Source organism: Hyaloscypha bicolor (genome assembly GCF_002865645.1).
Source record: "Hyaloscypha bicolor E unplaced genomic scaffold K444scaffold_61, whole genome shotgun sequence".
Classification (NCBI taxonomy): Eukaryota; Fungi; Ascomycota; class Leotiomycetes; order Helotiales; family Hyaloscyphaceae; genus Hyaloscypha; species Hyaloscypha bicolor.
In genome coordinates, this window is record NW_020194563.1 from 780,959 (window position 1) to 806,933 (window position 25,975).

The 25,975-nt window shown below is 47.7% G+C and overlaps 10 protein-coding genes across 10 annotated transcripts; 7 read left to right on the forward strand and 3 right to left on the reverse strand.

The window, feature by feature from the left end:
* Nucleotides 1-503: 503 nt before the first annotated feature.
* Nucleotides 504-737, reverse strand: K444DRAFT_512245 (SET domain-containing protein; the record flags this gene model as incomplete). The annotated part of the gene is made up of 1 exon (XM_024873486.1): nt 504-737. A coding segment is annotated over one exon (234 nt), but the record flags the coding sequence as incomplete, so codon positions are not given.
* A 2,352-nt stretch (nt 738-3,089) lies between these two features.
* On the forward strand, nt 3,090-3,870 carry K444DRAFT_399398 (uncharacterized protein). Its single transcript, XM_024872508.1, has one exon. It carries the CDS (start codon nt 3,316-3,318, stop codon nt 3,766-3,768), a length of 453 nt encoding a protein of 150 aa, XP_024737138.1. The 5' UTR covers nt 3,090-3,315; the 3' UTR covers nt 3,769-3,870.
* Nucleotides 3,871-4,393: 523 nt separating this feature from the next.
* K444DRAFT_399427 (uncharacterized protein) lies at nt 4,394-5,674 on the forward strand. The gene is made up of 2 exons (XM_024872509.1): nt 4,394-5,478; nt 5,525-5,674. The coding sequence occupies exons 1-2, from the start codon at nt 4,640-4,642 to the stop codon at nt 5,538-5,540; spliced, it is 855 nt and encodes a 284-aa protein (XP_024737139.1). The 5' UTR covers nt 4,394-4,639; the 3' UTR covers nt 5,541-5,674.
* Nucleotides 5,557-7,314, forward strand: K444DRAFT_399438 (uncharacterized protein). Its single transcript, XM_024872510.1, has 4 exons — nt 5,557-5,774; nt 5,820-6,263; nt 6,314-6,565; nt 6,612-7,314. The coding sequence occupies exons 1-4, from the start codon at nt 5,723-5,725 to the stop codon at nt 7,043-7,045; spliced, it is 1,182 nt and encodes a 393-aa protein (XP_024737140.1). The 5' UTR covers nt 5,557-5,722; the 3' UTR covers nt 7,046-7,314.
* A 6,237-nt stretch (nt 7,315-13,551) lies between these two features.
* K444DRAFT_629635 (uncharacterized protein) lies at nt 13,552-14,636 on the forward strand (the record flags this gene model as incomplete). Its single annotated transcript, XM_024883092.1, has 4 exons — nt 13,552-13,644; nt 13,697-13,907; nt 13,969-14,304; nt 14,362-14,636. 4 exons carry the CDS (start codon nt 13,552-13,554, stop codon nt 14,634-14,636), a joined length of 915 nt encoding a protein of 304 aa, XP_024737141.1.
* Nucleotides 14,637-15,577: 941 nt separating this feature from the next.
* K444DRAFT_612831 (uncharacterized protein) lies at nt 15,578-16,340 on the forward strand. Its single transcript, XM_024880215.1, has one exon. The coding sequence runs from the start codon at nt 15,925-15,927 to the stop codon at nt 16,186-16,188; it is 264 nt and encodes an 87-aa protein (XP_024737142.1). The 5' UTR covers nt 15,578-15,924; the 3' UTR covers nt 16,189-16,340.
* On the reverse strand, nt 16,247-16,975 carry K444DRAFT_399505 (uncharacterized protein). The gene has a single exon (XM_024872511.1). The coding sequence runs from the start codon at nt 16,763-16,765 to the stop codon at nt 16,304-16,306; it is 462 nt and encodes a 153-aa protein (XP_024737143.1). The 5' UTR covers nt 16,766-16,975; the 3' UTR covers nt 16,247-16,303.
* Nucleotides 16,976-17,809: 834 nt separating this feature from the next.
* K444DRAFT_722318 (uncharacterized protein) lies at nt 17,810-19,186 on the reverse strand. Its single transcript, XM_024888555.1, has 5 exons — nt 19,161-19,186; nt 18,824-19,109; nt 18,559-18,776; nt 18,261-18,507; nt 17,810-18,208 (listed from the first exon to the last, which is right to left on the reverse strand). The coding sequence occupies exons 1-5, from the start codon at nt 19,169-19,171 to the stop codon at nt 17,984-17,986; spliced, it is 987 nt and encodes a 328-aa protein (XP_024737144.1). The 5' UTR covers nt 19,172-19,186; the 3' UTR covers nt 17,810-17,983.
* Nucleotides 19,187-22,273: 3,087 nt separating this feature from the next.
* Nucleotides 22,274-23,687, forward strand: K444DRAFT_561369 (kinase-like protein). The gene is made up of 6 exons (XM_024876934.1): nt 22,274-22,492; nt 22,543-22,847; nt 22,906-23,118; nt 23,168-23,280; nt 23,336-23,414; nt 23,471-23,687. The coding sequence occupies exons 1-6, from the start codon at nt 22,296-22,298 to the stop codon at nt 23,665-23,667; spliced, it is 1,104 nt and encodes a 367-aa protein (XP_024737145.1). The 5' UTR covers nt 22,274-22,295; the 3' UTR covers nt 23,668-23,687.
* A 416-nt stretch (nt 23,688-24,103) lies between these two features.
* On the forward strand, nt 24,104-25,251 carry K444DRAFT_663407 (uncharacterized protein; the record flags this gene model as incomplete). The annotated part of the gene is made up of 2 exons (XM_024886829.1): nt 24,104-24,363; nt 24,441-25,251. The coding sequence occupies 2 exons, from the start codon at nt 24,104-24,106 to the stop codon at nt 25,249-25,251; spliced, it is 1,071 nt and encodes a 356-aa protein (XP_024737146.1).
* Between the last annotated feature and the right edge of the window lie 724 nt (nt 25,252-25,975).

Sequence of the window (25,975 nt, forward strand, 5' to 3'; positions counted from 1 at the left end):
CCACTGACTAATTCCTCCTTAGATGTAAGATTTCTGAAAATTGGCCTTGGCTAACATCCCTCACTCAACATCTCACACTCTCCTTTTACTCAATCATTATCAGTATCCTCGTCTGAATGATCGCATCGTACAGTGCAACTAGGGCAGTACCACTTCTCCCTTCTTGGTTCGGTAGTACGCCCTACACAGCGGGCATGGAGCCACTTGTATTTGCAATCCACTTGGCTACACTCTATCATCAATGCACCATCATATTCTCCCGAACAAATGCACCAGGTCTTACGCTCGTTATCGGTGCCTTCGTTGTCGGTGCTGATTCTTTGCTCGACGCCACCAGCTATTCCTGGGCTAGCAGTTTCGTGTGCAGAATTGTGTTCGGGAGATGGTTGCATAGGTGACTGAACGCTTTGTACCCGGGGATCTGACCCATTAGGTGAAGGTTTTGCGTAGCGCTTTGGTTTTATTTGGCGGTTGGGTTCTGGGTGCCGCTTGAATTTCGGCTTGCGACAAATTTCCGAACCGCACAAACAATCTACTATATTGCCGTCCTTGTCGTCTCTGCCTTTTGCGGGTGTGTTCTTGGGCATAACCGTGTGGTAATCGATTGTAAGCTCTTCCGTTGCAGAGATATCCCCCTCCGCGAAAACCATTAGACGGGCGTACCCAGCTACAACCCACTGTTCTACACGACAATTTGGATCACAAGAATGGTTTATCCCGCCTACCAATTGTCCCTTAGTATTAATATAGACTTTCTTCCCCTTGAGGCCCATGGTATATTCGTTCTATGGCTATTAGCAAAACGTTAATTTAGGAGGCAGGGACTCACCTTCCACTCAAAGACAATCCCGCCTGTGACTTCGATAATAGCTTGGTCTTTGGTGATATCACAGCTAGTTTCAACTCCGTACCCGCGACCGTCGTTTTTTTTGACTTTATGAAGAGGTATGTCCTTGGGACGAGTGATAGCTTGGTTGCTGCACTCGAAAGCATGTGGACATTCATAAAGCATAGACTTATTTTCCTGGCACGGGTTTTTGGATTGTGTAGTCTCGAATTGATCCAACTCATCTTTTGTCCATATACGGAGGTGCTTGGATGGCCAACTACCTAAACATTTACCGTTAGATATAGTCTAAAGCAAGCAACGAGTGGATATCACTAACCGGCAACTTTTTTAAAGTTTCCCACCTTCCCATCTTTCGGCATCGCTACTTGTTTCGACCTTTGGGCAGTCTCCAGCTTTCTCTTTCTGACAAGTTTATTCAAGTTTCTGAGGAGAGTTTGAGATCGAGGCTTGAATCGGAATACTTCTTCGCTGGGGATGCGTTCCAGCTTTAAAATACGTTTAAAAACCTCACGGATCTTTGTTGCTCGAATAATGCCAACCTCGAGGTTTTCATAACCTTCGAGTTCGAGAAAGATTTCAGACATCCTCTCCATCTTATCTTTTTTTAGGTTTTGATCTCGAGGCAAGAAGACCTTTTGAAGCTGGCGTCGTAGGGAGAGAACCTTTTCCTAGAGAAATGTTAGAACTTGTCTCTAAATTAAAATTTGTGATATCTTACCTCCTTCATAGCTCGCTTTTCCTTACCTGTGAGTCTTCGTTCATCAGGGTCAGCTTGACCGTTTACGGCACCCATGGCTGGGTTGTCTGCAGCCTCGACAGGATTGGATTGGTTATTTGCTTCATCGCCGCAAAAGGCAGGTTCGCAATCCTGCACATCTTGGGGAGTAGTATCGGGGAATTGAGAGCTGTGGACTGTGATTTTCTTTAGTGCGTGTGTAGCCTTTGGCTTTGCATCTGAGCGGTCGACGACCGGCGTAGGAGACTTAGCGGACTGTTGAAATCGCTTGAAGAGCTGATACATTATGACGTAGATAAAGTAGCAAAGTACGAAAACAATTTACAATCCTCAAAAGTAAGATGAGATGAAAAAAAAGATGTAGAGGGCATACAGATATTGAAAAGCTACAGAAGACCCGCGTATATAAGTATGAAAAGCCATAGGGGGTTCAAGGAGTGATCACTTCCAAAACTCCGTTTTACTAGAAAGCCACGGTGGTCTCACCAGGGGATGTGCCCAGATAATTGAAATTAATGGACGGGCGTAGGGAGCAATCGCCGTCTCACCTGGAGGGCGTAGGCAGCGATCGCCGTCTCACTAGAAAGCCACAGTGGGCGTACCTAGAGATATTGAAACAGAGAACGCGCCTAGATAATTGAAATGAAGAGAGAGCCCAGGGAGTGATCACTGTCTCAGAAAGCCACGGAAAGATACAACTAGGTGCATAAAACTTTACCCTCGCTGGTGATAGTCCCAACAGCCGGGCGTAAATGAACTGGGAGTCGATTCAAGCTCAGATATAGTGGTGTTTCTTCAACAGAGCTAGAAGACAGTGAATGATATTCTAAGCTTGTCTTTATGTTATTAGGGAATTGGGGATTAAACAATCTACCCCTGAATTTGTTTAGCGAGAGGTCATTGTAAAGGGGCTGAGTTTGCCTAAGCGAGGTTCTTGAACGCTGATACTGGGACCAGATATTCTACTAAATGAAGACTACGGCCCTGTAACCCACGTGCAATGTGTCTTCGGTCGAGCCCATTTTTGATAATCTCAGTTTTATCGATCAATTCGCATGCAGGCTCAACCACCAAAAATTCCCATGAAAGGACCAATTCATTGCCACTAAGCTTGCATTAGCTCAGAGAGAAATTATCAAAAAGATAGCAAATCGCTGATCTCGTGGCGTTTGAACCGCATCATTCGCGAAAAAACAACCATGGACCCTACTTCTTGGGCTTTGGCTCCTTGAACTTGGGTCTATAATTCGCCCTGCTGAAAATTTCGTAATACTCGGAGCGGTTATCGGGCAACGTTTTCGGCGCACATTTCTAATACTGAATGGAGGAGGCTCGTGCCGGTTGTGTTGGCTGGGACAAGCCTAATTCGGAGCCATAAGCGAGCCCCTGAATATCGCTACGAAGGCAGCCTGCATTTACCAACGTACAGGAGCTCGTTAGGCTATACTTGTCTGGTACTCGTTAATGGTCAAACAGATCTCTCTTACGAATCTGATGGACTGGCTCAAGAGGAACGCAGTAATGCGAGTACACTACAGGGCTGAGATGTTATCTGGAAATCAGCGCCAGAGCCTGCAGCGAACGAGACTGAACTTATAGTGAGAGCCTGCATTTCTAGCGCCCCAAAGCCTATACTTACGAGCCCGCTCTCACTAGTCTGCGCGTACAGGCTTGTTTTCAGGCCACACTTCACCCCGCACCCACACCAATTTCCTAAATTACCACCAAAATGACTACTACTCCTCCACCACTTGATTTTCAGCACCTTCCTGGCTATGAAATCCCTACAAAACACAAGGAAGCGATACGCCAATTACACTGGTTTGGCCATGTCCCAGTTTTAATGATTCAGGAGCGATATCACCTCAACGAGAGCTCAGTTCGTCGCATTCTGAGCTTTGATTATCCTGAGGGAAGACGTCCAAATCGCACCGGCCCTGCCTTCCTTCTCTCGGACGCAAAGGTCGACGAAATTATCAATTACCTCTCCGAATCGTGGGAGCATCGAATCCTTAAGTACGACGTCCTTCATGCGGAGCTTGGGCTTAAATGCTCTGTCCCAACTTTGGAGCGGAGGCTCAAACAACGAGGCTATTTCCGGTATACCGCTTGCCAAAAGCCCTACCTCACGCGCAATATCTTTGGGCAATGGCACATATATTCTGGCATACGGAGTGGCTAAAGGTACTCTGGTCAGACGAGGTTACCTTCTTAATAGGTGGGAGGACTGCAAAGGAGAAGGTGACGAGGAAGAGGGGGGAGCGTCAGTGCGAGACGTGTATACTTGTGGAAGAAGAATAAAAAGTATAACTTTAGTCCTGACACCATGCCATGTGACCTGTCATTTGCATTAAAAAAATCATAAATTACATATAAAATTATGCATATAATAATGGCAAGCCCATTAAATATAATCTAATTATGTAATTTTTTTCCATCCCTAGTTAGGCTGGCCTCGAATAAACCCCGTTAAAGCCCACCAATGAGAAAATGCAACCTCGGAGATGGGCTTGGAGGAATGGTCCCGGCGCTAGTGCGCACGGAGCCTAACAGCGCGAAGTCACAGGTGGCGATCCCCGTATGCACCTGTGGCCCAAATCACAGTGTGTGTAACACTTCACGTTTGCCAACCAAATCTTGCCAGCATTCCACCGCCGGAAGCCGCGGCTTCAAAACCGTGCGTGGGGGGTGGGGAAGGCGTGCATTTAAACGAACCAAAAAGTCGCTCTGAGGCATTTGTTGAAAATCTTGGATTTTACTGGCTACCTTCAACCCTTTCGGCCATGGGAAGTCGGCAGGGATTTTCTGGTAGGGATATCCTGGACTGCATGGAGCCGTGCTTCGGATGTGATTAGGTGCAGGGAGCTGAAGCCAAGGAGCTAAATTCCAGCCCCAAATTCCAACCCCAAATTCCAGCCCCAAATTTCAACCCCAAATTCCAGCTCCAAATTGCATCGCTAAATTCCAGTCCCAAATTCCAACCCCAAATTCCAGCTCCAAATTGCATCGCGAAATTCCAACTCCAAATTTCGTGTCATCTTCGCGTCGACCCTATGGCCGATCCGGACCTTGCTCACTTCAATGTTGCCAGTCTTATCACGTCTACTGATACGCAAATTTCCAAGGAAGCCCCTTTCTTTAAGGACATCAAGAATCTCCGTCTCATTTATAGAAGCATCGATGGCAAGTATCCCACAACATTCTCGAAAGACACACGTTTCAACATTCGAACCGGCCTCCGTTTTCGCTATGAAAGCACTGCCGTCAAGGAGGAGGATATATATCGCGACCGTGTCTCTGCTCTTGGATTTGTCCTTTTTTGGGTTATAATACCACGCCTTGACCGGAACCAGGTATCTGCAACATCAGGTTACTTGTGGACCATTCTGATACAATGCCTATCATCACAATTCGAAGCCAAGCAACCACCTGGCGAAGATCTTCTTACTGCCTGTGGCAAGAGCACTGACAAGGATGCCGTGTTTTATCGCCTACCGACAATAGCAAAACACGCCCAGAAGGAGCTCGAGGCAGAACACATTAAATATGCTTTCAACAAACGGCTGGAGCAAGACACGGCACGTATCGAGAGCGCGGCCGCGAGGGAGGTCACCAAGGCAACTCAACAGATCCGAGAGAAGTGCAAGAAAGATCTCGAGGAGGCAAGAGCATTGCTCACGGAAGAGTTCCGAGAACAACTCGGAAAGGCGGCTGAGTTGGAGCGGACTTACAAGAAACCAACGAATACCTTAACACCTCAGGGAGATGGAGGAGGGTCTGACTACATGCTTCAGGCGGGACAGGCAGAGGTGCGCGGGATCGGGTGCCGCCAGACTGAGGACGATCCATCCGTCCCAAAATCGTTGAATACTACAGGCGTATCTTCAGGTTGGTAGGATATAGCTTCTCCGGTGTACCTATTACTGACATGCTACCAGCGTCGAACGCAACTGAGAGAATCCATCCCTTATCTTCAACCAAATCCTCGAATACCCCTCCTGCGAACCCCCCACAAATCCCGAAAGAGGACAATGTTAATCCATCATCGGGAAATAACGCTCTGCCGAACGGGATCGGTCAGTCAGCATCGATTGTCGCTCCAGATATACCTCAAGTAGCAGCACATCAGGGAGCGGATGAGCTGCGTGCGGCCAAGCGCCAGCGGATTGAAGAAACATCTTCGGGTTCGTATGTATTGCTTCTTCGGTCTACGATTTGCTAAAATTTCATCAGTGCCAGAACCGGTTCCCCAGATCCATGCCTCGTCTGCAATGCCCTCTACACTTGATGCGCAGTCAGTCCATCAATGCGTGATGAGGCTCCTGGATTTGGCTACAACGCTCGCAAAAACACTGGAAGATGGAGGAGAATCTGGCCAGTTGCGTCAGGGAGGATGGGATGGCGCACACCATCCCCCACCCCCGATGTCAATGAGACCTTCCAATACCTCTTCTGCGAACTCCTCACGACTTTTGACCGAGAACGATGTCAATTCACCACCAGCAAATAACCTCCGGCCGGACGAGCCAGCATCGATTAATACACCGGTCTCAGAGCAAGTGGATGAAAGGTCTGACACAACGGTGGGAGGGGACGGTCAACATTTGAAAAAGCGCCGCCGGGTTGATGAAGTCGGATCATCCCAATTGAACCCACGCGCACACTCAAATTTTTCAAGTTCGTGGGATCCAGCCTCTCTGGCATACTTATTGCTAATGTTTCACCAGTTCTGCACGCAAATGATTACTTCTCACCTGAGACCTCGAACCCACTCACGGAGGGCCATGGTGATTCGCCATTTTCAAGCACGCAAGTGTCAGCCAAACATCCATCCTCTCAGGAAAAGAGCGGGATCAAGCGCCGTCCGAAAGAGGAAAAAGAACCCATAAGGGCCGTAAATAAGTACTTGGAGACAGTTCTGGAAAACTGCGGTCCAGGGGACAGAACACAAGATAAAGCGCAGCCGACAACATCCAAGGGTATATATTCTCATTGCTTGATAGTATTTGAACTGACTTCCTCTAGATGTGAACTTTGCTGCATCCACTAACGAGATCATTGCGGTAATGCGGATACAGATGAACAAATGGTATCCATTACTGGGATCCAACGAAGCAGATGACGGGCCAATAAAGATCTTGCCTGCTAATCAGCCTTTCCACGTGTATTTAACGCAACAGTTACCGCTTAGACTAAGAATGTGGCTGAACGGCAAAGGAAACGAGGTTGAGAATCTGCCGGATTACGAGATACAGGGGTCTACTCTTTGTGATTATCTTGACCATTGGCTGTCAGGAGGGCATTTCAATGTGAAGTGGGAAGGTTGTGCGCAGACGAACATATGCGTAACTATAGAAAAGCAGAAGCAAGAAATGACGATTTTTTTTGGTTGGAAAAGAGGCAGGGAAGCATTACGGCGGATCTACGAATCCCGTCCGAAACCTAAGGATAAGCGGTAAAGGGGCTGGAATTTTATATAGCACAATCTACGCTTTTTTAACAATCCATTTTATGTCTACTTTCCCGCACATATATCCTTCCCCAAAAAACCATCCTATTTCACCCGCTCCGACGCCATAGCGAGAGTCCTTGGGTATTTCAACCCAACCGTCAACCTTACCTGCCTTAGCACAAGCTCCTTCTGTTCTATCTGGTGCTGGGACATCGTTCTCCTCATCTTGGGCATAGTCTGTAATAATTTCGTAATCGCCGACCTCTACATCCTAAACAGGAGTCGGCACGACAGTCATAGACCACGGAAACCTGCAACGCACCTTGTAACTTGCAAACTCCTTTAGTATAGCATCATCATCGCCCCAATCCAAACCCATAATCAAGAAGTGTTTCGATGTGAAATCGTATTGAAGAAGTGATGCTAGCTCTGCAAAATACAGATAAGGTTCATATAGTGGGCAAGTCCGCAATCTGCTGCTGATTGCCCCTTCGCCGTGTAGAGTTGATAGCGTTTGCAAGGTCGAATACTTTCGAGATTACCGGACGGTATAAGAGGAATATGATGTGGGATGGAGATGGCGATTTAGGCTGATTTGTCTATCTGCCCTGGCGCCCAACCTATACTTTGGTGGTGTCGAACCGGTTCGTCAAGCCGTCCACTCTTTCCTGCTTCGACTGCCGTAGAGACTCCTGGAAGCTCCTTAGTTTCCCACTGGATCACTCACTTAAAGCTTGCAGCTCTGGGTGGGGTGCTCCGGTGTATCTAACGGGTCGCAAATGCTGAATAGGTAAGGGGTGCTGGCACCGAACCTTCCTTGTATTTCTGCACGATATATTCGACAACTAGGCTGTCTGCCCTCTACAGCCTCGTCTTTCCAAGTATTCCATGTCTCCGCGTACATTGTGGTGTGAAGAACGACGAGAATTTAGGAGATAATCTTTCGCGTGAAGAATTCAATGATCCGCTGATTGCCGAGGCGGGGACTCACCAAGGATATTATGGAAACATCTCCATAGCCGATCGCCGCTTGATCCCAAGACAAGCGCCATTAACAATACGATTTTGGTAATGGGGCAATCCAGCGAATACACTGCCAATAATAAGCTGGCAACCATCACGATAAATGCGGCCGGTCGTGGGGGCAGCGCGTGACCTGCCGACGATGAGGGCCTGATGTTGTTCAACACCTGCCTCACGTCATTGGCAGCGACGAGACTGCGAGACAGGGCAAACGAAGAGCAACAACATAATCAAGTATAAAGAGGTCTTGCCAGTTGGCAATGATGACATATGGCCTTTTCAACCACTGGGCTGCTTGGTATAATCTGCTGTGAAGCGGGGGGAGAACTTGGGTCTGAACGGCTTTAACCAGCTTTGATAGATGACTGGAAGATAGTGGGTACGATGGGAAGTCCCCTCCTTGGGCGAGAAGATATGCGAAAGAGAGCTAACTGCTAATAGGAGACGTCCTTACCAATATCGACCTTGGGATGAACTCGGGGGTTCGTGAAGAAACCTGGCGTTCGATATCGCGATCGACTATTCGAAGACGCAATACGGGATGGATGAGGTCTGCCAGAGTCTTTGGTAGAGGTGTTATGAATACCGGAATAAAGTGAAAGATGGAGGAATGCGGGGATGGAGCCTCACTTGTAGGTTGTCGTCTCAGACCGCCACAGGGGCTTGCCTCGGTCAAGCGAGAGGGAAGTCATCGAGGCTGAATACATTCTCCCCCGACAGGCCAATAACCTTGGGGTATGCACTGTCGCGGTGTATCATCAGTGCATGAATGCAACGGCGTCGGGTCCAATACACCCCTTGGCTAGGGATCGAGGCGTTCTCGTGCTGAAGTCACCCCTCAGGCTGCGGACCCAGTTCTTGTCATCTTCGAGGGTCTCATTTGCTGCCTCAGTCTTCCCGCGAGTCAGTGGGACTTCCGTCGAGCGAATGCTGCAGTGGGCTGTGGGTAAGATTGCTTGCTGGCTGCCCGGGACTCCGCACATCAAGGCTGTTCCCCGCGAATTGACTGGCGCCATGGGACAGAACTCCGATTTTCAGAACAAGGCAGTTGTACCTGGCTTGACTTTGTTTTACGGGCAGATGGGCGAGGCGAGCTGCATAAGAGTACCTCCCCAGTTTATTTCGATATGTCTTTGATATCTGCGAGTGTTGCCGAGTTTATCCACCGCCATATGCTTTTATACAAAGTCCTGCCATAAATGCGGAGCGTACCAAGTCGATGAACGAAGCATTACTTTTGGGAGATTGAAGGTCGAACGTGGCAGGTGTCGCGGCTGCCGATGGAACCCCCGGTGTTTGTGAGGATGTGCGGAAGGCAGATGGGGAATTTGGCAAGCATGGCGGACCTCCATCTTTTTTTCTTTTGCTTGCAATATACGGCAATTGCGGAATGAAGACGTATCACGGGTTGAAAGACTCTCTGTTACTCCAAATAAATCAAGCTCTCTAGTAGTCCAGGTGTTCGAGTGAATTTCTTGCTCGTTTCGATGAGATTTCGATTTTGGGGGGCGATGGATGTCCAGTGCTTCGGTGGCGCTCTCGAATGCAGGGTGGAATATCCGTCCGGCTTCGTCTGCAGTCACATTCACAGTTGGCCAGGGGCCCTTGCGCATGCCGATCAAATACTTTTGCCAACATTCACGCATCAAGCCAACCCGGGTCTTCAAACCGTGCCCCCCGCGCGTGGGGGCGGGCGTTTGCTTAGGCGAACCGACACATCACGGCAGGCCGTCCCGAGTTCGTTGCCGCGTCACGTGGTGTCTGCCCGAGGGACCGAGTCGATTGAGCCGCAAACGTCCCTTCCAACATTCGCTTCGGCACCCATCCCTGCAGGAGTTTCGTACTTGCTCTCGCACGTAAAAAAATCCACTACGTCTTCATAAGTAAGTCAGTTTCTCTCTCTCTCGCCTTAGCATGAGGCCTGAGAAGTTGACCACGGGGAAGCTTGGTTTCAACGGTGGGTGGGAGGCTGATGCAACGGCCAGCGCACAAAGAAACGCCAGGTCGCCCCTCAACACCAATGAGCATATCGCCCACATCACGCCACTGCCGAGGGGACATGGATTTGTGCAGCGCATCTGGTTAAGAGATTTACAACATTAAAAGCTTGTCGGGAAACATAGAGGATAAGGCGAGATGTCATCTCAGACTCTCAGTCTCGGCTCTTGTTATTTCCAAGCCCCTACAAACAGAATTCAAGGTCAAAATCACGCCCGCAATGGAGCCTTTCATCTGGAAGTTTTCTCTGCATAGGCGCAGTCGCAACCCTGCCGAGACCCTGGAGCCCAAAGTCCTAAATTCGCCGAGGAATGCATCGCTGCCCCGTCTTCGGTCTGCAGCAAGGGTTGAAGCAGCTCTGTAGGTAGTAACCGCGCGGATGCTCAGTGAGGTAGGCTGAGCTGCTGGGGCATTCAGATCCTTTCCTGCTGAGTTGCATTCTGAAGCCAACAATATGTCATCCTGTTCGTGTGTCGCGGTTGACCTCTGACGAACTATTATTGGAGCATGGGCAGGATGGCGGCTTTGTTTCGCCAACGGGCTCGTAGGGGAGTGTCCGTTTGCGGGGGTAAGTGTGGGTAGATGCAGATGTACGGGCTACTCCGCCGGCATCCAACCCTTTCTGGCTGGATCCTGCATAACGCCGGCAGGCTTCGTCCCCTGCTCACACAAATCATCCTACCTGCATCCACAATCACAGCTCTCATGCTCGATTTCCCAATGAAATGGTCTCTTCCGCATTATGCCTTACCCAGGTGAAGGGAGGGATGCCCTGAGAGCCGCACCGTGCCCCTCCCATGGCATATAAGTATGTGACAATTCCAGTGAGAGAACTGTTGATCTTCATATTCGAATCCTCATATTCAAAGCTCCTCTTGATTCTTTGCAGCTTTCAGTCGATACCTGAGCCTCAACACCTAGCGTTCCGGAAATGTCAGGTCTCAGAGTAATAATACCTTCCAAGTCCGAAAATGGTAGTCCTATTTGGCTGCGGCTTCATAAATATTTCGATTCTCAAGAGTATGTATACAGCCTTTCCAATTTTTCGGATCTCCCCTAATGGCCATAATTACAGATTTTGCCGTCTTACGCGGCCAGCGAAGCTTAGCATCGCGAGGTCACACCTTGCGAAAGCAAGAGCTCTACTTCCGCCAGTCCCAAGAAAATCCGCCAGTCCCAAGAAAAGGAATGTGAACAAGAGGGCTGCTGTTCTTTGACCCTTTGTCCAAGCCAGCAGTATAGATCCACGGCATTCTCATCTATTTCAGTATGTCGTTGTTGGAGTTTAAGATTGGTTCGTGCCAAATAAAATGCTCAGAGGGAGAATGGAACATTCATATTTCAGCAAAGAACCTATTCTAAATGTGATTTCATGAGACATATGGACATGGGGAAGCGCACCCTTTGCGGCTGAGATTATCTTTTCAACTCGAAAGCCAAACAAACAATGGGGGAGGTGTTGAAGCTATACCGTCAAGTTGCTGTGTGGACTTCAGATCGTCGTGCTCTGATGCAGCGAATCAAGCACCAAGCCCGCGCGTAGATCTACGCTTTTCTCATCTAAACTAGGTTCATTAAAGAGAACAAAATAGTCCGTATCAATTATGAGGCATGTCAATTTAGTTAGATGTGGATTGTAATCCACATTTGTGGCACACTGGCAGCGGATCTTTTGGCGAAGAGCATCTCCACGCACCTTTTACGAGCAGAGATTGCGACTGAGATTATTTTTTCGACTCGACATGCACAGCGATGGTCATGCGTACCAAGCCCTCACAGTAACCTCATTTCAGCACAAAACATGGGATGGTGAACAATAATATACAGCAAGGCAATCTTCCATGACGTTTATCACGAGGACGAAAGGATAAACAGCTATCTAGGTCTCAATTTCTGTCTCCGAACTGAGAAATCGGATAAGCCCAAGATCCTTCACCGTTGTTCCCTTTTCGCCCTCCGTGAGGGAATCACCTTTCGTAAAATCCTGCGCATGTCCTTCGCTGCTGACTTTCGCGTTGGCATGGGCACTGCACATCTCGATTTGACAAGCCCGCGGTTTGTCCCCCACCGATCTCCACAGTTCCGAGACACAGTAGTCCGCCACGGCTATCCTGATCTTGAAGAATGAACCAATTCCACGGCATTTTGGAGGTATCCTAGTCAATCAGAATGGCACTTCATTGCACAATGTCCAACCGGGAAGTGACACCGTCGATGATACAAGCCGAGGGCGCACCTTTACGGAGGATGAGGTGCCTGACTAATAGTCTTCCTTATTCCGAACATCGTCTGATGCGTGGGTGGGCAGAGCCCCTGCTGCAAAATTAATTGGGTTATCGTCCATGGATCAAGGCAGCAAAAGCAACAATCACGAATTGGCTAATTAGAATTATTCTTCTTTATTCTAGGTCAATTTTGATATTATGATCAAGGCATTAACCTAGCAAGGAGGATAAGCATCACTACGCTAAAGTTGGTGCCCCTGAGAATCCGGCGCCCCTGAGCACGCGTCCGATAAGGATCGCTTACGAGCCGGTGGGCAGTAGTCTGTGCGTTCAGGCCAGTTTTCGGGCATTTTCAGGCTTTGCAAATTCGCTTACAGGCCTTGGAAAACTAAAGTCTGCTTAAATACTTAAAAGTTATAAGATAGCAAGGAATAGTCACGACTTAATATTTAGGGTGAGAGAAGTAAAGTAACTAAAGCATAATTTGATTAATTAATTTTTAAAGATTTGATTGTTTGAAAATTTTATTTGTTAGTAAAATGCCCTGAGCGCACAGACTACTGTCGGGAGGCTCGTTAACTCGTAAAGCCTGAACCCTGCACATCGCCTTGTTGAACTTTATTCACGATCATGCAGCTGCGACACATGTCAGAACCGTGTGGCTGGGGGCACAGACGAAGACTCCAATCGGGTGCTTTTTGACACGGCCCGGAAGGAAGCTTGCGCTCCATTGATTTTCTGGCCGTTCAGCCCCTGCCACTTTTGATCACAAAGTTCCAAGAATTTTGCGAGCAATTATCTAGATTGTTAATTGTAGCCTTCTTTGATTTTCTGGCAAAATCAAGGTCCGTAATCGTCTGTGGAAATATTTAAGATAATTTCCTCTTACAGTTCGACGCCGAACGCTGCGTCACATTGGAAAGAACAGCCCGGAACCGGTCCGTGGGTCGCTCGGCCGGGGTAAGACTCTTGGAGTTTTTTTTGTTGTTTTTTTTGGACCTATTGTTTTTGACACGCACACCCCGCACGCAGCACAGGTAGCTATGCGCCACGATTGATTCGGGTCATGCACTTCCCCATATTTGTATTCAGCACATCTTGCACAAGCCGCGGTAGGCGTCGCCGCAGGTCATGCGTGCCAGCGAAGCAAGCAGCCTCGAGAAATGAGCCCTCATCTATCTGGTTCTTGTTTTCTCGCTTCGTTTTGTTTCTTCGACTTGGAGAACTTTCCTCGGTCTTAAAAGCAATGGTCGATAACATAAACAAAATGGAACTGGAGGGTTCAGACGACTCGAGGGGATCAACTGCTGAGGCTGAGATTCCAGCTCCTCAACAAAAGAGGGGGGGTGGCCGGAAGCCCGTATGTCCATGTTCTGCCTTACCCTTCTTAGTTGCATTACTGATGGTTACAGCTATCTGCCGAGGAACGCAAAAAACGCAATCGTCAGGTACAGGCTGCTTTCAAAAAACGTCGGACAGAGTACATAAAACAACTTGAGGAAACCATTCGAGTTCATGAAACCAGCCTTCATAATTTACAAACTGCCCATCGGGGTGTTATGGATGAATGCCTCATATTGAGATACAAGATGTCTCTCCTCGAAAGGATCCTGTTGGAGAAAGGTAACCAAAACAGCGTCACGAATATCGTTGGAAAGTGTATATTGACTGATTCTTCTCATAGGTATCGATGTCCAAGCTGAATTGCAACGAAAAACCGGTCCACGAGTTGACATGGCACATATGCCAGCATTACAAACGCCAACGTCAAGCGCCATCGTCAAGATAGATCCAGAGTCGCCTCAATCGCGGCCAACGTCATCCCCCCACACCTCGCCGGCAATGCCGGGTACTGTAGGCTTCAGTGATCCTATGGTGGAATCGCCTACTGCTTCAAAATTTCCAGGAAGCCCCATACTTTGCACTGGTGGAGAAGTGGGGAAAGAAAAGGGAACTGGTGATACAAATGCCATACCTATAGCTGCCGAAGACTCTCTTCGGAGTCATTTTAATCAATTGGGTATGTTGACCCTCCTAAGTTCTCTTGAAAGAGCCTAGATTGATTTCGTCATTACAGAACTAGAGTATAATGAAGGAGCCGACATGGTCGACAATGAAGAACTATCCGAATCGTATAGCCTAGGCCCTTACCCTGGACCCCTTTCAATAACATGCCTGCAGCAAGAAACCCCTAACCTGCAGCAACCGTTTATTCTACAGAGCCAAGGTTCGCAGATGGATGGCAACTCCCTAGGCAGCTCTGTGAGCCTATCTCTGGAACTGTATGATCCGATGCCGGACGTGGTTTGGCCTCTCAGCCAGCATGCAGCTCCCGATGCCATTTTCCTATGATACGAGTTCGATGAGATGAAAGCCACTTGACTTTGACGCCAATCTTAATTCCAATCTGCTTGAGAATGCGATGATTGGCTGTGCGGCGGATTTTGGTTCCACATTTCGACTAAGTGACGGAATCGAACGAATTGGCATCTCTGCCGCAGAGGAGTGTGGGCACTGCAGCCTATTCCCGCGGCTTCAACATTCATTCCAATCCAATCCAATCCAATTCACCTTCAAGCTGACCAGAGCGGCCAAAGATCAGTCCCAATGATCTCGACTGCGGATTCACACACAGAACGGAGTCGCATCTTCCAGTCGTCCGAGAACAGTACCAGCTTCATGTGCCATCATGGCAACGGCGAGCGATCGCCCTTCGCGTTCGAGCATGCACGTAGCACCTTTGTCTATACGCAAGGTGCTTCGTGGCAGTAATGCAGGTATATACGAAACGAATACTCCTACTCAGAGAAGTAGCCAGGCAGATGGCAGTCATTCGCAGATAACGCCTCCTGCAATACCCAGCAAAACAGGCCCATCAGTCTTCCACAACTTCCTCCGAGCCATCTGTCCCTTCCACCCCGCACACGCCATATCGGATACCACAGTCAAGTTACCTTTGAATAGGAGGACATAATTCTGGTGCACTCAATCGATACAAACGGTTGGGCTGATGTGTACACTGCTTGTCTCTGGTGCTCGGGGCTGGTCAACGAATTCTGCGAAGCCTATAACCCAAGACCGATGGAGATGACCGGCCTTACTGGACTTCTGGAACCTCTTGCAGGGTATTTTGACTAGCAACAAGAGAGTGCTTGCAAACCAAGAAATCACGCCAGGGATCTTTGAGAGCGATAGCAACGATTTTCGGTGCCGGCGTAAGCCTTTATTCCTCTGTGCTATTGTCGATTCCCGGGTCAAGCAATGTGATTTTCCCTAAGACGGCCGAACGACTACAAGAATACACTGGAGGTCAAACGTCGCAAACATACACAGATGACGTCAGTAACATCATTCACGAGATGATCCGGGCATTTAGGATCGTCATCAAAAGTGTCAGATTCCATGATGTTTTCGAGGAGGGCATAAGGTTGCGTCAATCCGTTCACAAAGTTATGGTGACCATTGTGAAGGAAGCATACAATCATCCGACCCCTCTCAGCATCATTTGAAGAAACACAGAATAAAAGCAACATCCCGCAGAAGCCCGAGCCACAGTTCGGCAGGCTGCGTATGCTCGAAACGACAGCCACTCAGGCCAATGTCGAGCACATACTCTTCACCGGCACCATCCTCTCGCACAATGCCTACGACAAGACTGTCTTCTGTGCAAGAAGTATCTCATCGTCTACCCTCTACAGCATCAACACCTTCCCCTCAGTATCAGAACCTCTTTTCTGAGCGACTTAACTCCAGCCACGACACCTTCCTCTCATGTTTGGGATCATTCATTGGCCGTTTGCATCTCCAATCCCCATATTCGATCGATGGTCTCTTGACGATCCAGCAACCGGTCAATGCTTTGCGGGAGCTTCTTGTGGTGGTAGAAGCAGCCCCAGCAGAATGATCGCTTGATGGCTGCGACAGGATGTGTTATTGAGCGAATCGGCGATTTCGAGCTAGAGCCGCAGCACGAAGGCCCCGGCACTGATGCAGCCCCAACCAAACTAGATGCTGAGAGTTTATACTTGAAGAGCCGATGAGTCGAATCTTGAATGGACGAAGGGGCCTAGTTCTATTGCTGTGAGCGTAAGAGCCATGTCAACACTCTCGACAGACTTGTTCAACTTCGTGATCGATACCTTGTCCAGAATGAAATCATCAGTCATTGGATCATGATAGCACACAAGTGTTTGGAACTGAACAATTAAAATTCGCTGATAATCATCATTTCCTCGTTCTACCACTGCAGTATGGAACATTGTCTCGCAAAAGCGAAAGGACATGTTAAAGGATCTGCAAGCCATTGGCAAACCAGGTCGGAATTTTGCACTTCTGCGAGACAGACTTCGCAATCTCGTGGCAATCCAGCTACAAAACAACTTCCCGGGATCGGCGAGAATGAGAGCAAGCAAATCATTAACTTCGACAAACATATCCAAACTGCGAAGACCATGGGCGAGCTTCAGCGATTCAGGTTCCATACCGTTTGGAGGAGGTCCCAGAAATACAGGAGGGACCCTGACGCAGATGGTCCGCGTCAACTCATCATTAGACCGTGATAGAGACTATCTCTATTGGAAGAGCTTACAGCTTGAGCCGCGTCAGCCTAGGTCGTCTCGGGCGTGCGAGGCAATGTGATGAGGTGTATAATAAGGTCTTGGGAAAATATACAATCCAATCTCTAAGGACTGGTTTGCGGAATGCAATGTTATAATTCAATGTCAAATTCCTTTTTCAGTTGTCATAAGTTTGGTTCTGTGTCAACGTGAAAATACCCGTTTTTCCGATTACCTCTGAAAACTTGAGGCCGAGGCCGAACAAACGTTTGCATCGTGAGAACACCTCCCCTTGCTTGCTGATGTTTCCAACGGGCTATGCGCCAAGGGTTTGGGAATTCTAGGAGATATTAACTCTTCTTTATTCTTATAAATTCAATGGACACACAGCGCTCATATGAAGGCATTGCTTTTATCTGATCGATCGTCTCGCGAGTCCAGCGCACAGTGATCCATGATATTACTTGTCAACCTAATTCGTTGTTCTCATCTCTGTTCTCGCCGACACACATTCGGCCATCCTGCTCAGACATGCTAATACTGTCATACTGATGAAGTTCCCGCAAGAGCAGTCACAGCGCCGCACCTCCATGCAAGTCCTGAGTAGCTGAATCGAAGACCAGCTGAGAACAAGAAATCTGAAACTTGGATCAAAGGCTGGCTGTCGATGCGGGCAACACCATTGATGCCTCCATTCCCTCCAAGCATAAGAAGAGATGTGGCCGAGTTTGTCAGAAACATGGGATTGCTTGGATATGCCACTGTTGCGCATGTGTATTTCCAGACCACAATGCCACAGACACTGATCATTTTGAGATAATTGGGAGCAGGACGAGGTAAAGTGTTTGAGAGTCATCCCCTTTGTCGATGCCAAGATATCGCAGAGTCTCTCAGTCCAAGCGTTGGAGACGAACCTTGGTCATTCTAGGAAAAGACAACACCACCTAGGTGGTAAAAAGGAGTGCAGAGATTCAAAGTAACTGAAATACTGCCGAGATAATCTGGACAACCCCGCCGAGGAGAATCCAAATAGTTCTATAAAGCACAAGCCAACACCTTCCAGCTCTATAGGCCACAAATCCCCTAATTGCCGACTTTCCCTCAATACCTCCCCTTCAGCTCCGAATTTCCACTATGCGATGTTCAGGATTCATTTCCTTGCTCTTCCGCGACATTCGTTTCCTTCGAGATGGATGGCCCCTCAAGTTCTTCCTGCGAAACTTTCAACGCGTCGGGTGCGGAGGATCTTGTACTGAAGCGGGCCAGCGGCTCCGAACTATCTTTCTTGCTCGATTGCTCGCTAATTTTGAAAGCTCTCGTAACACCGAATCCCGGAAGAGTACAGAAAGTCGATAGGGTAAGGAAGATCTGTATAAAATGCTATGTCAAAACAAGTCATATAAGAGGACTCCTGACTTACCCAGTGGAGGAGGAGCGATTCAATCCATCTCTTCCAACCGAGGCACAGCAAAATAATAGTGACAATAACTGCCACAGTCGAAATTATGCCATTCGCAAGGAAGAACACCTTACGGCGACGAAGGGGATCGAGGGAAACTTTGAAATAGTCAAGCACGTGCTCACAAGTCAACCATGTATAAATTACACAGTATTCAACCAGTTGGACTTTCAGGATCAAATTGGTAGAAACACGGTGGGAAAATACGCTATAGCCAAGTTAGATGAGCTTGACAAAGTCAGAAGTGGCTTGAACTTACCCAAAACTAAGCGCCATAGCTGATACACATAGCGCTATCAGTATTGCGAGCTCGAATTGTCGCCATGTACCCTTGCAAAGCAGATTGAAAATCCACTTAAACAGAGGCAGATTGAAAATCCACTTAAGCAGAGGCAGATTGAAAATCCACTTAAACAGAGGCAGATCATTGAAAGGAACATATTTATAGGACTTGGTGATACTCCACTTCAAGGTAATCTAATGGCTGTCAGGAAGAGTTATTTGTTTCAGAAATCGGTAAATACCTGGAAAGCTGCAGAAGCTCCAATAGCTAAAGATATTAAAACGACAAAGAATTTTGGATCCGCAGTCTTCAACCAGCAAACAAGTAAGCTGAATGAAAATACGAAGGAGGCAGAGGATATTATCGGACTCGATGAACGGTGTTTTCTGCTCGGTCTAGAGAATGACCATATACAGAACAGGATGCTGAATGTTATCTGGGCGGTACAACCAACACCCTCCGCGTACGGAAGTACATCTTCGACGGCCATGGTGGATATCGAAGGTAGGCGTAACGAACAAATAACACTTATAAGCGTTGAGCAATGAAAAATCAGAACGGTGCAGATTGGTTCCCACTTCTGCAGCATCTACTTATATTAAGCATCCCCACGTTCGAGAAGAAACAATGTCGCATTTGAGACTCCAATCCACACGGCTGAATCACCGAACCCATGGTATCACGGACACCCAATAGGAAAGAACCCATGCTGCCCACATCCAGTTTATGGGCCACCGGTTTCAGCTAGAATATGTTGACTCGAAGGCGTGGGTGGCACGGCCGCCACTGAGCCGAACCAAACGGTGGCGGCAAAGGTAAATATGGGGATTCCTTATTCAGATACGGGGATCTACAAAAAGGGGTTGAATTAGCGGTACCGAGTGACGGTACCCCATGCGATCGGAAATCACAACCCAGCCACCCCTCCCGGTAAAGTGGTCTTTGGCTATACGCAGTTCGATTTGATGGTTCGAGAATGGTTCCGAGATTTGTGCACAGGCTTCGGCCCCGAGTCCGCACTGTGTTTGCTGACTGGGGAGCGCCGGAAATGCCCCGCGAACCGAGAACAACATATACCCCTAGATGACTTCATGCAGCCTAGCCCGACTGCAATGCCTTTTACAGATGTGATGACGCTTCGTTAATATCCTTCTTCACTCTTTTCCCTATGGCACTTTTTCAGGCAGTTGGTCCCTCTGTAAGGGCCTGCTGACTTTTAGCGGACTGCCCTGAAAATACGCTATTTTGACAAGGGTGCCCCACCTTTCCCGGGCTTACCCCCTGTAATTTGAGGAGCTCACTCGCTAATAAAGCCTATAATGGCACCCATTCAGGGTCAGAAAGCGCTGTTGGGGATCGCTAACAACCTTGCAGTGGGTCAAAGTGCTGGGGGTTTTTTTGTATGACAACTCTCACAATGAGACAAATCGATATCTTTGATGTTCTTTCCCGGGATGCATTCCGGGCCGGTATTGGACGATGCTAGTGCGGCCCTGTTGCATCAAAGGTGTTGGGTCGGGTCGTGGTTTCAGAGACAGGGCTGATGGCAGTAAATTACTCTAGTTGGGGTGGTGAGTGATTTGAAATGTGCCAGAACCTTGGGACTGGCATCTTGCGAAACCCCTTGACGAACAAGAGGTTTTAGGTTTCCCAGAAATGCGCCACTGCTGCGGGTTCAAACTCCGCCGACTTCGGCTGACCACACAACATAGAAAAACTTTTCGAAGCTTCTCATGACCCAATTGATCAGTGTCAGAAACACCGAAGACATTCATGATTATGGCTACTACAAGAGCGGTGATTGTAGCAGCAAGAATATATAAGTTTAATTTGAGTATATACAAAGAATATTTATTTCTTATCTTTCGGACGCTAGCTATACCCGTATTCACCGAGAGGGCCTCTTAGGCTATACAGGCATCAATAATCACAGTTGCAATCTCAAGGTAAGCGGAAATAGTAATGGAGGAACTTAGAGTAGTGATATTTGACGAAGGTAATTGAGTAGAGGCATCCGCGACAGCTGTCGAAGAACCTCTACGAAAACAGCTTGCATTTGCCAAAGTGAGGCATAAGTACAGTAGTACTATCTAGAAATAGTCGTCCTATACTAAGCTATTATTCGGGAATTAAATGGTATGTTTCCTTTTGCTGCTTGTTCTTGGCTCCTGGAAGTGGCGATGGACGAGATCAAGTTCAAGCTCAGGATGCGCTGGAACAGCTTCCCCCAAGCAACGCAATTCAGGGCGAGTTTCTGGATAGAAGTGGGCATAGTTCTAAGATCTGTTATGGCTTTGATTTTCTTTTCTTTTTGGTTTTGGCAAAGTACTAATAATAATTGATCTCAACATTCTGCTTATATTATGTCAAACAATTTTGGTGGACAGTCTGTACGTCGAGTGGGAGCATACGACGTTCACCAGCATCCATACTCTACATTATAGTTATTGGGCTTTAGATAAAGATGGCCTTGTCCCACGATCGGTACTCCTGAAAGTCGAAAATCGAACCGGGAAGTGGGCCACCCTGGATGATACGGAGTTGGACAGCGGCCTGAAAATCCGTTCTAAGCAAGTAGTTAGTATCGACCCAAATTTCGCGCAGGTAGACGTGGAAATGGTCAGGGGAATTTGTAAAGCTGATAGCAAGATGAAAGTGGTGCATGAGTCCGGGGCTCAAGGAGTCACATTGACTACTAGGATGGAGGAAAAAGAGAAGAAGTATGAAAATTTTGGGCACGAAGTACTTGTGTGCTGGGAAGATATGTAAGCGAAAGGATAGAAAGCACTTCTACCAAATATCTTTTAGATAAAACAACTCTTGCGTTTGTTCCGATCAGTGAGATTGTCCAAGTACGAGAGTCACGATTCGCTATCTGAGTCACAACAAAGATTCCATACCTTCCAGGAGAAACATGCTGGAAAGGTCATTATTGTTACTGCCACAGAATAGGAGGAAATATTTCAAGGTAATCTCTAAGCAGCACCCGAAAAAGATCTTGACGCCTTTCGAGAATCTGAGTGACTCGACGGATGATCTGAGTGACTTGACGGATGATCTTAGTAAGCACGTCCATGTTATTCTCTTCAGATCTCCGGAGAGAAACGCATCAGTCTCACCTCAGTCATCTCGCTCGCCAAGAATTCGCCATTATTGTATTGGACTATGGAAAAGATATCGGTGTTAAAGGTTGGTTGCCATATGACCAGGTTTCCTATATCAATGACTCGGATTGGGTGATGGTGGAAGCAGATGCAAGAGGATGAAACGAGTTTCTTTTGTATTAGGTTAAATGTGAGGAAGTGGAGGTAAGGAAGTGGAAAGAGATGACGTGATGGTGATCGTTGATAGGTTGTTTACTTTTAGCTTCGAATCTCCCCAGCCAGAGCTGGTGGGGGATTGGTCAGGTTGGGAGGAGGGTTCACCAGCCAAACCCACACCACTCAATCGCTCAAACCTGAATTTAGCCACGACAGCACTACAATTTCGAAAAACTAACGTTGGAATCGGACTTTTTGGGGCATTTTCCATGTTCCAAGAAGTTCCGAGAATTTTCTAAGCACTTTGAAAAATTCATAATCTTCGGGGTTGAGTCTTCTCAGCTGCTGACTAACCGAACCAAGCCGCTGGTGCCTCGCCACGTAGTTCACCAGGCCACCAATATCGAATCTTTCTTTTGCGTTTCCATGATCTGAAATCATCAAGGAAAGCTAATGCCAAGAACGATGGCTTCGGGTTCGCATCCCCAATACAGATGCAGCCTCATTGAAGGGGTAGAGAAGGTGGAAGACTACCGGCCGGGAGGATTTTGTCCTATTATTATCGGCCAGATACTCGAAGAAAAATACGAGATCATTGCTAAGCTTGGCTACGGTGGGCACTCTACCGTTTGGTTAGCCAGATCTGTAACGTATGACTTTCTGTTCCATCTCCTATTTACCTCCTAATTTGATGTCACAGAACAGATAATATCTGGGTGGCAATCAAGGTCCTTAAAAGCGACAAAAGCGAGCAAGGCAACTCTGAACTCGCTATTCATCGATCTATTCGGCAGGCGAATATTATCCAATATCTCGATGACTTCTGGATTCAGTCACCTAATGGATTCCATCTTTGTCTAGTTATGGAAGTTACAGGCCCGTCGATTTATCTCTACGTTGAGTCATTATGGAATGGGAAGCTGGATGTAGAAACGGCAATAGATCTGAGTAGGCAGTGCGTAAAAGCGCTGATAGCCTTACACAATCTTGGATATGCTCACGGCGGTTAGTCCCTCCAGCACAAAGCCTTTTCGAGATACTAATTGTATTGGGGCATTAATAGATGTTTGCTCAGCGAATTTCGCCGTTGGCTTATCAGATATTTCTCATTTCGTAGATAAATCTATGGATTATTATACTGGCTATCAGACTGGAGCAGTCTGGTCAGAAGCTAACTCGCCTCTGCCGGCTGGCGTGCCAGAGCGTCTTTACGAATCCGTTCCGTCGTTGATGAATGTCGATTTATCGAGTGTAAAAATGATTGATTTCGGCGAAGGTTCGTCCAAACCCTTTTTCCCTAGTAAGATACCAACGCCAAATGGCAGCATTCTCTGGAATGAAGAAAGGGGTTGCAACGCACGCAAGTTACAGGGCTCCAGAGTTACTAGCAGATGAGGAAGCCACTGTGCAATCAGATATATGGAGTATGGGCTGTTTAGTAAGTGTGCCTTATTACATTCCACTTCTCCAGCGATAGCTAAACTCAATAACAGATTTTCGAGCTTATGACTTCGCAATCCCTGTTCGTTGGAAATTTGACCACCGTGGCTGGAGAGCAATTAACATTTTTTGGTACCTACGAATAAACTATCATTTTACTGATACCACCTACTAATATACGCTACTAGCTCGGCCCCCCAAGCAACGGTATGAATATCTGATTGAACTTTTATCAGAACATTCTGTTCTTGAATATGAGGAAGAAAACGATTGGTTGGCGAACTTACTTTCCGATATGCTTGTGCAGGACCGGCAAGGACGAATGAATCTTGGACTTGTGTTAGAGCACGACTTCTTCAAGTTTGCGGGCCAGATTGGGGAATAAGACATTCTACATTTGACTTTTGCTTGCAGTCCCTCAGCCGTTGGGTGATTCGAACCGCGGGCCGCATGAGCCGCGTCCGCATTCATTCCCAGCCTCCAAGCCGGGCGAAGCCTCTGTTGTCAAAAACCGGGGGTGTGCATGCATAGTGAAATCCTTGCACCCTCCAATTGTTCTTGAGGGCTGCTACTCGGTGTCGACACGTCGATGTGCAGTACCCTTGGGGCGAGCATCGACAAACCTGGCTTTTTTGTTTTGGAAGTGACAGGCGGCCCTTGTCCCAACAATTGACTCCGGTGTCACCTGGCACAGAGCCTCAATAATGAAGAGTATATGTCCGCCGGAAACCTTTTTACGCTCAGCCCCACACTTCTATCACAAGCTACAAAAAACTATTATCTGCTGTATTCCTATTATTCACTCAACCGATCACCTACCAATGCCGAGAAGAGAGAGAAAACAAGGCTGGGCAGGAGTGTCAAAACTGACACCAACTCCCGTTAGAGGGAGGCTCAATTCGGCAGAGTGGCCAGTACATGTGATTGGAAATGTCACCTTTCATTGGAATCACAAGCCAAGAAGTAGGACGGATGAAGAGAGAACTGCCGCAAGTCTTGCAGCATACATTGCAAACCCTAATGACCGTCCCGGGATTCCAGCGAATTTCAAAAATTACCAACCAGTGTGGGGTATTGTCAAGTAAGCCCACAAAACTTGGACAGACACACGCAAATTCAAAAGACAGTGCACTTTTGGCTGATACATTGCTTCTTTAGACGTGGGCCACATACGACGGATTCCAGCACCAGCGCCACTCCAGATGAATACTTGCATACTACGGTTAAGTTTAGCAACCAGGAAGACCGAGACAATTACCGAGGGTATACTGTTCACATTTACAACGACATTAACTGGAAATACGATCCATCTAAGTGTTGCAGCTGGGGCGAGAGAACCCCGGACCAGCATCAAGACCAACGTGTATACTATAAGCGGACAGAGTATCCCAAAACAAAATACACTTCTCTTCCTGCCAACAACTCTATCCAGCCAGGTGCTTCAGGCCCATACTCTTCAGGTTCAGACAACCAGGGCACGACTTACTCTTCAGCACCATACTCATACCCTTCAGCTTCAACTAGCCAGGACATGACTTGCTCTTCAGCTCCAACTTCGGGTTCATACCTTTCAGTTCCAGGCAACCAGGGCGCGACTTACTCTTCAGCACCATACTTATACCCTTCAGGTTCAGACAACCAGGGCACGACTTACTCTTCAGCTCCAACTTCGAGTTCATACCTTTCAGCTTCAGGCAACCAGGGCGCGACTTACTCTTCAGCACCATACTTATACCCTTCAGGTTCAGACAACCAGGGCACGACTTACTCTTCAGCTCCAACTTCGAGTTCATACCTTTCAGCTTCAGGCAACCAGGGCGCGACTTACTATTCAGCACCATACTTATACCCTTCAGCTTCAACCAGCCAGGACATGACTTGCTCATTGAAAATCGTAGTTGAGGAACCGCGGGCGGGAGGTTATTGGTTTTGTACGAATTCGGATGTTGATGGTGCTCACTATCGCTAGTCGTTAGCATACGACTCCTCCGCGAAGGGTGACTACCTCATGGCTCCTCTGAATTATCATCCTCCATACAGACGAGTCATTGGCGAGAGGCAGATCGTAAACGTCGCCCGCAGGAGGAGACATTGGGGAGGCAGAGCATGAACATGTTCGTAAAGGAGGGATCATCTTAAGGCAGAGCGTGCCCGTATCGATCGTATTGGACTAAGGTCTCGAAAGACTCGAAGGAAATGTACCAGGAGAGATGATTGTTTTTCTTGTGTAGGAGAGGGGTTGTCTTTATTTAACAGATTGTTCAAGGACTGCTCGTCTATTAGAAAGCCTGGGTAATCAAACGTCGCTTGGTCACGCTCTCGCAAGAAGCTCTCGATCTCACGGGATTATAGTTTTGCCTGGGCAAAAGCAGCCGCTTGTGAACTGGAGCCGGGGCCATTTCAAGGACAACTTGTTGTCAAATTCTACAAACGCCTAGTCGAAGCAGAACATACGGCTCGACCTAGCTTTCATTGGTACCACGATTACCTCATCAATATCCACAGCCTTCTCCGCGTGTTGCAATATGCACCTGCCAGCCAAGCTCTATATAGACTCCAAATCAAAATTCAGAATCGGGTGTGGAGCCTGGGAATTCATTCCTTCCTTGAAGCTCTTAGGGCTGGTTTGCCCGCTTCTCGAGACAGCATTTCACATATCTTGCATACTCAATAATAATCTTACTTCTGGAGGA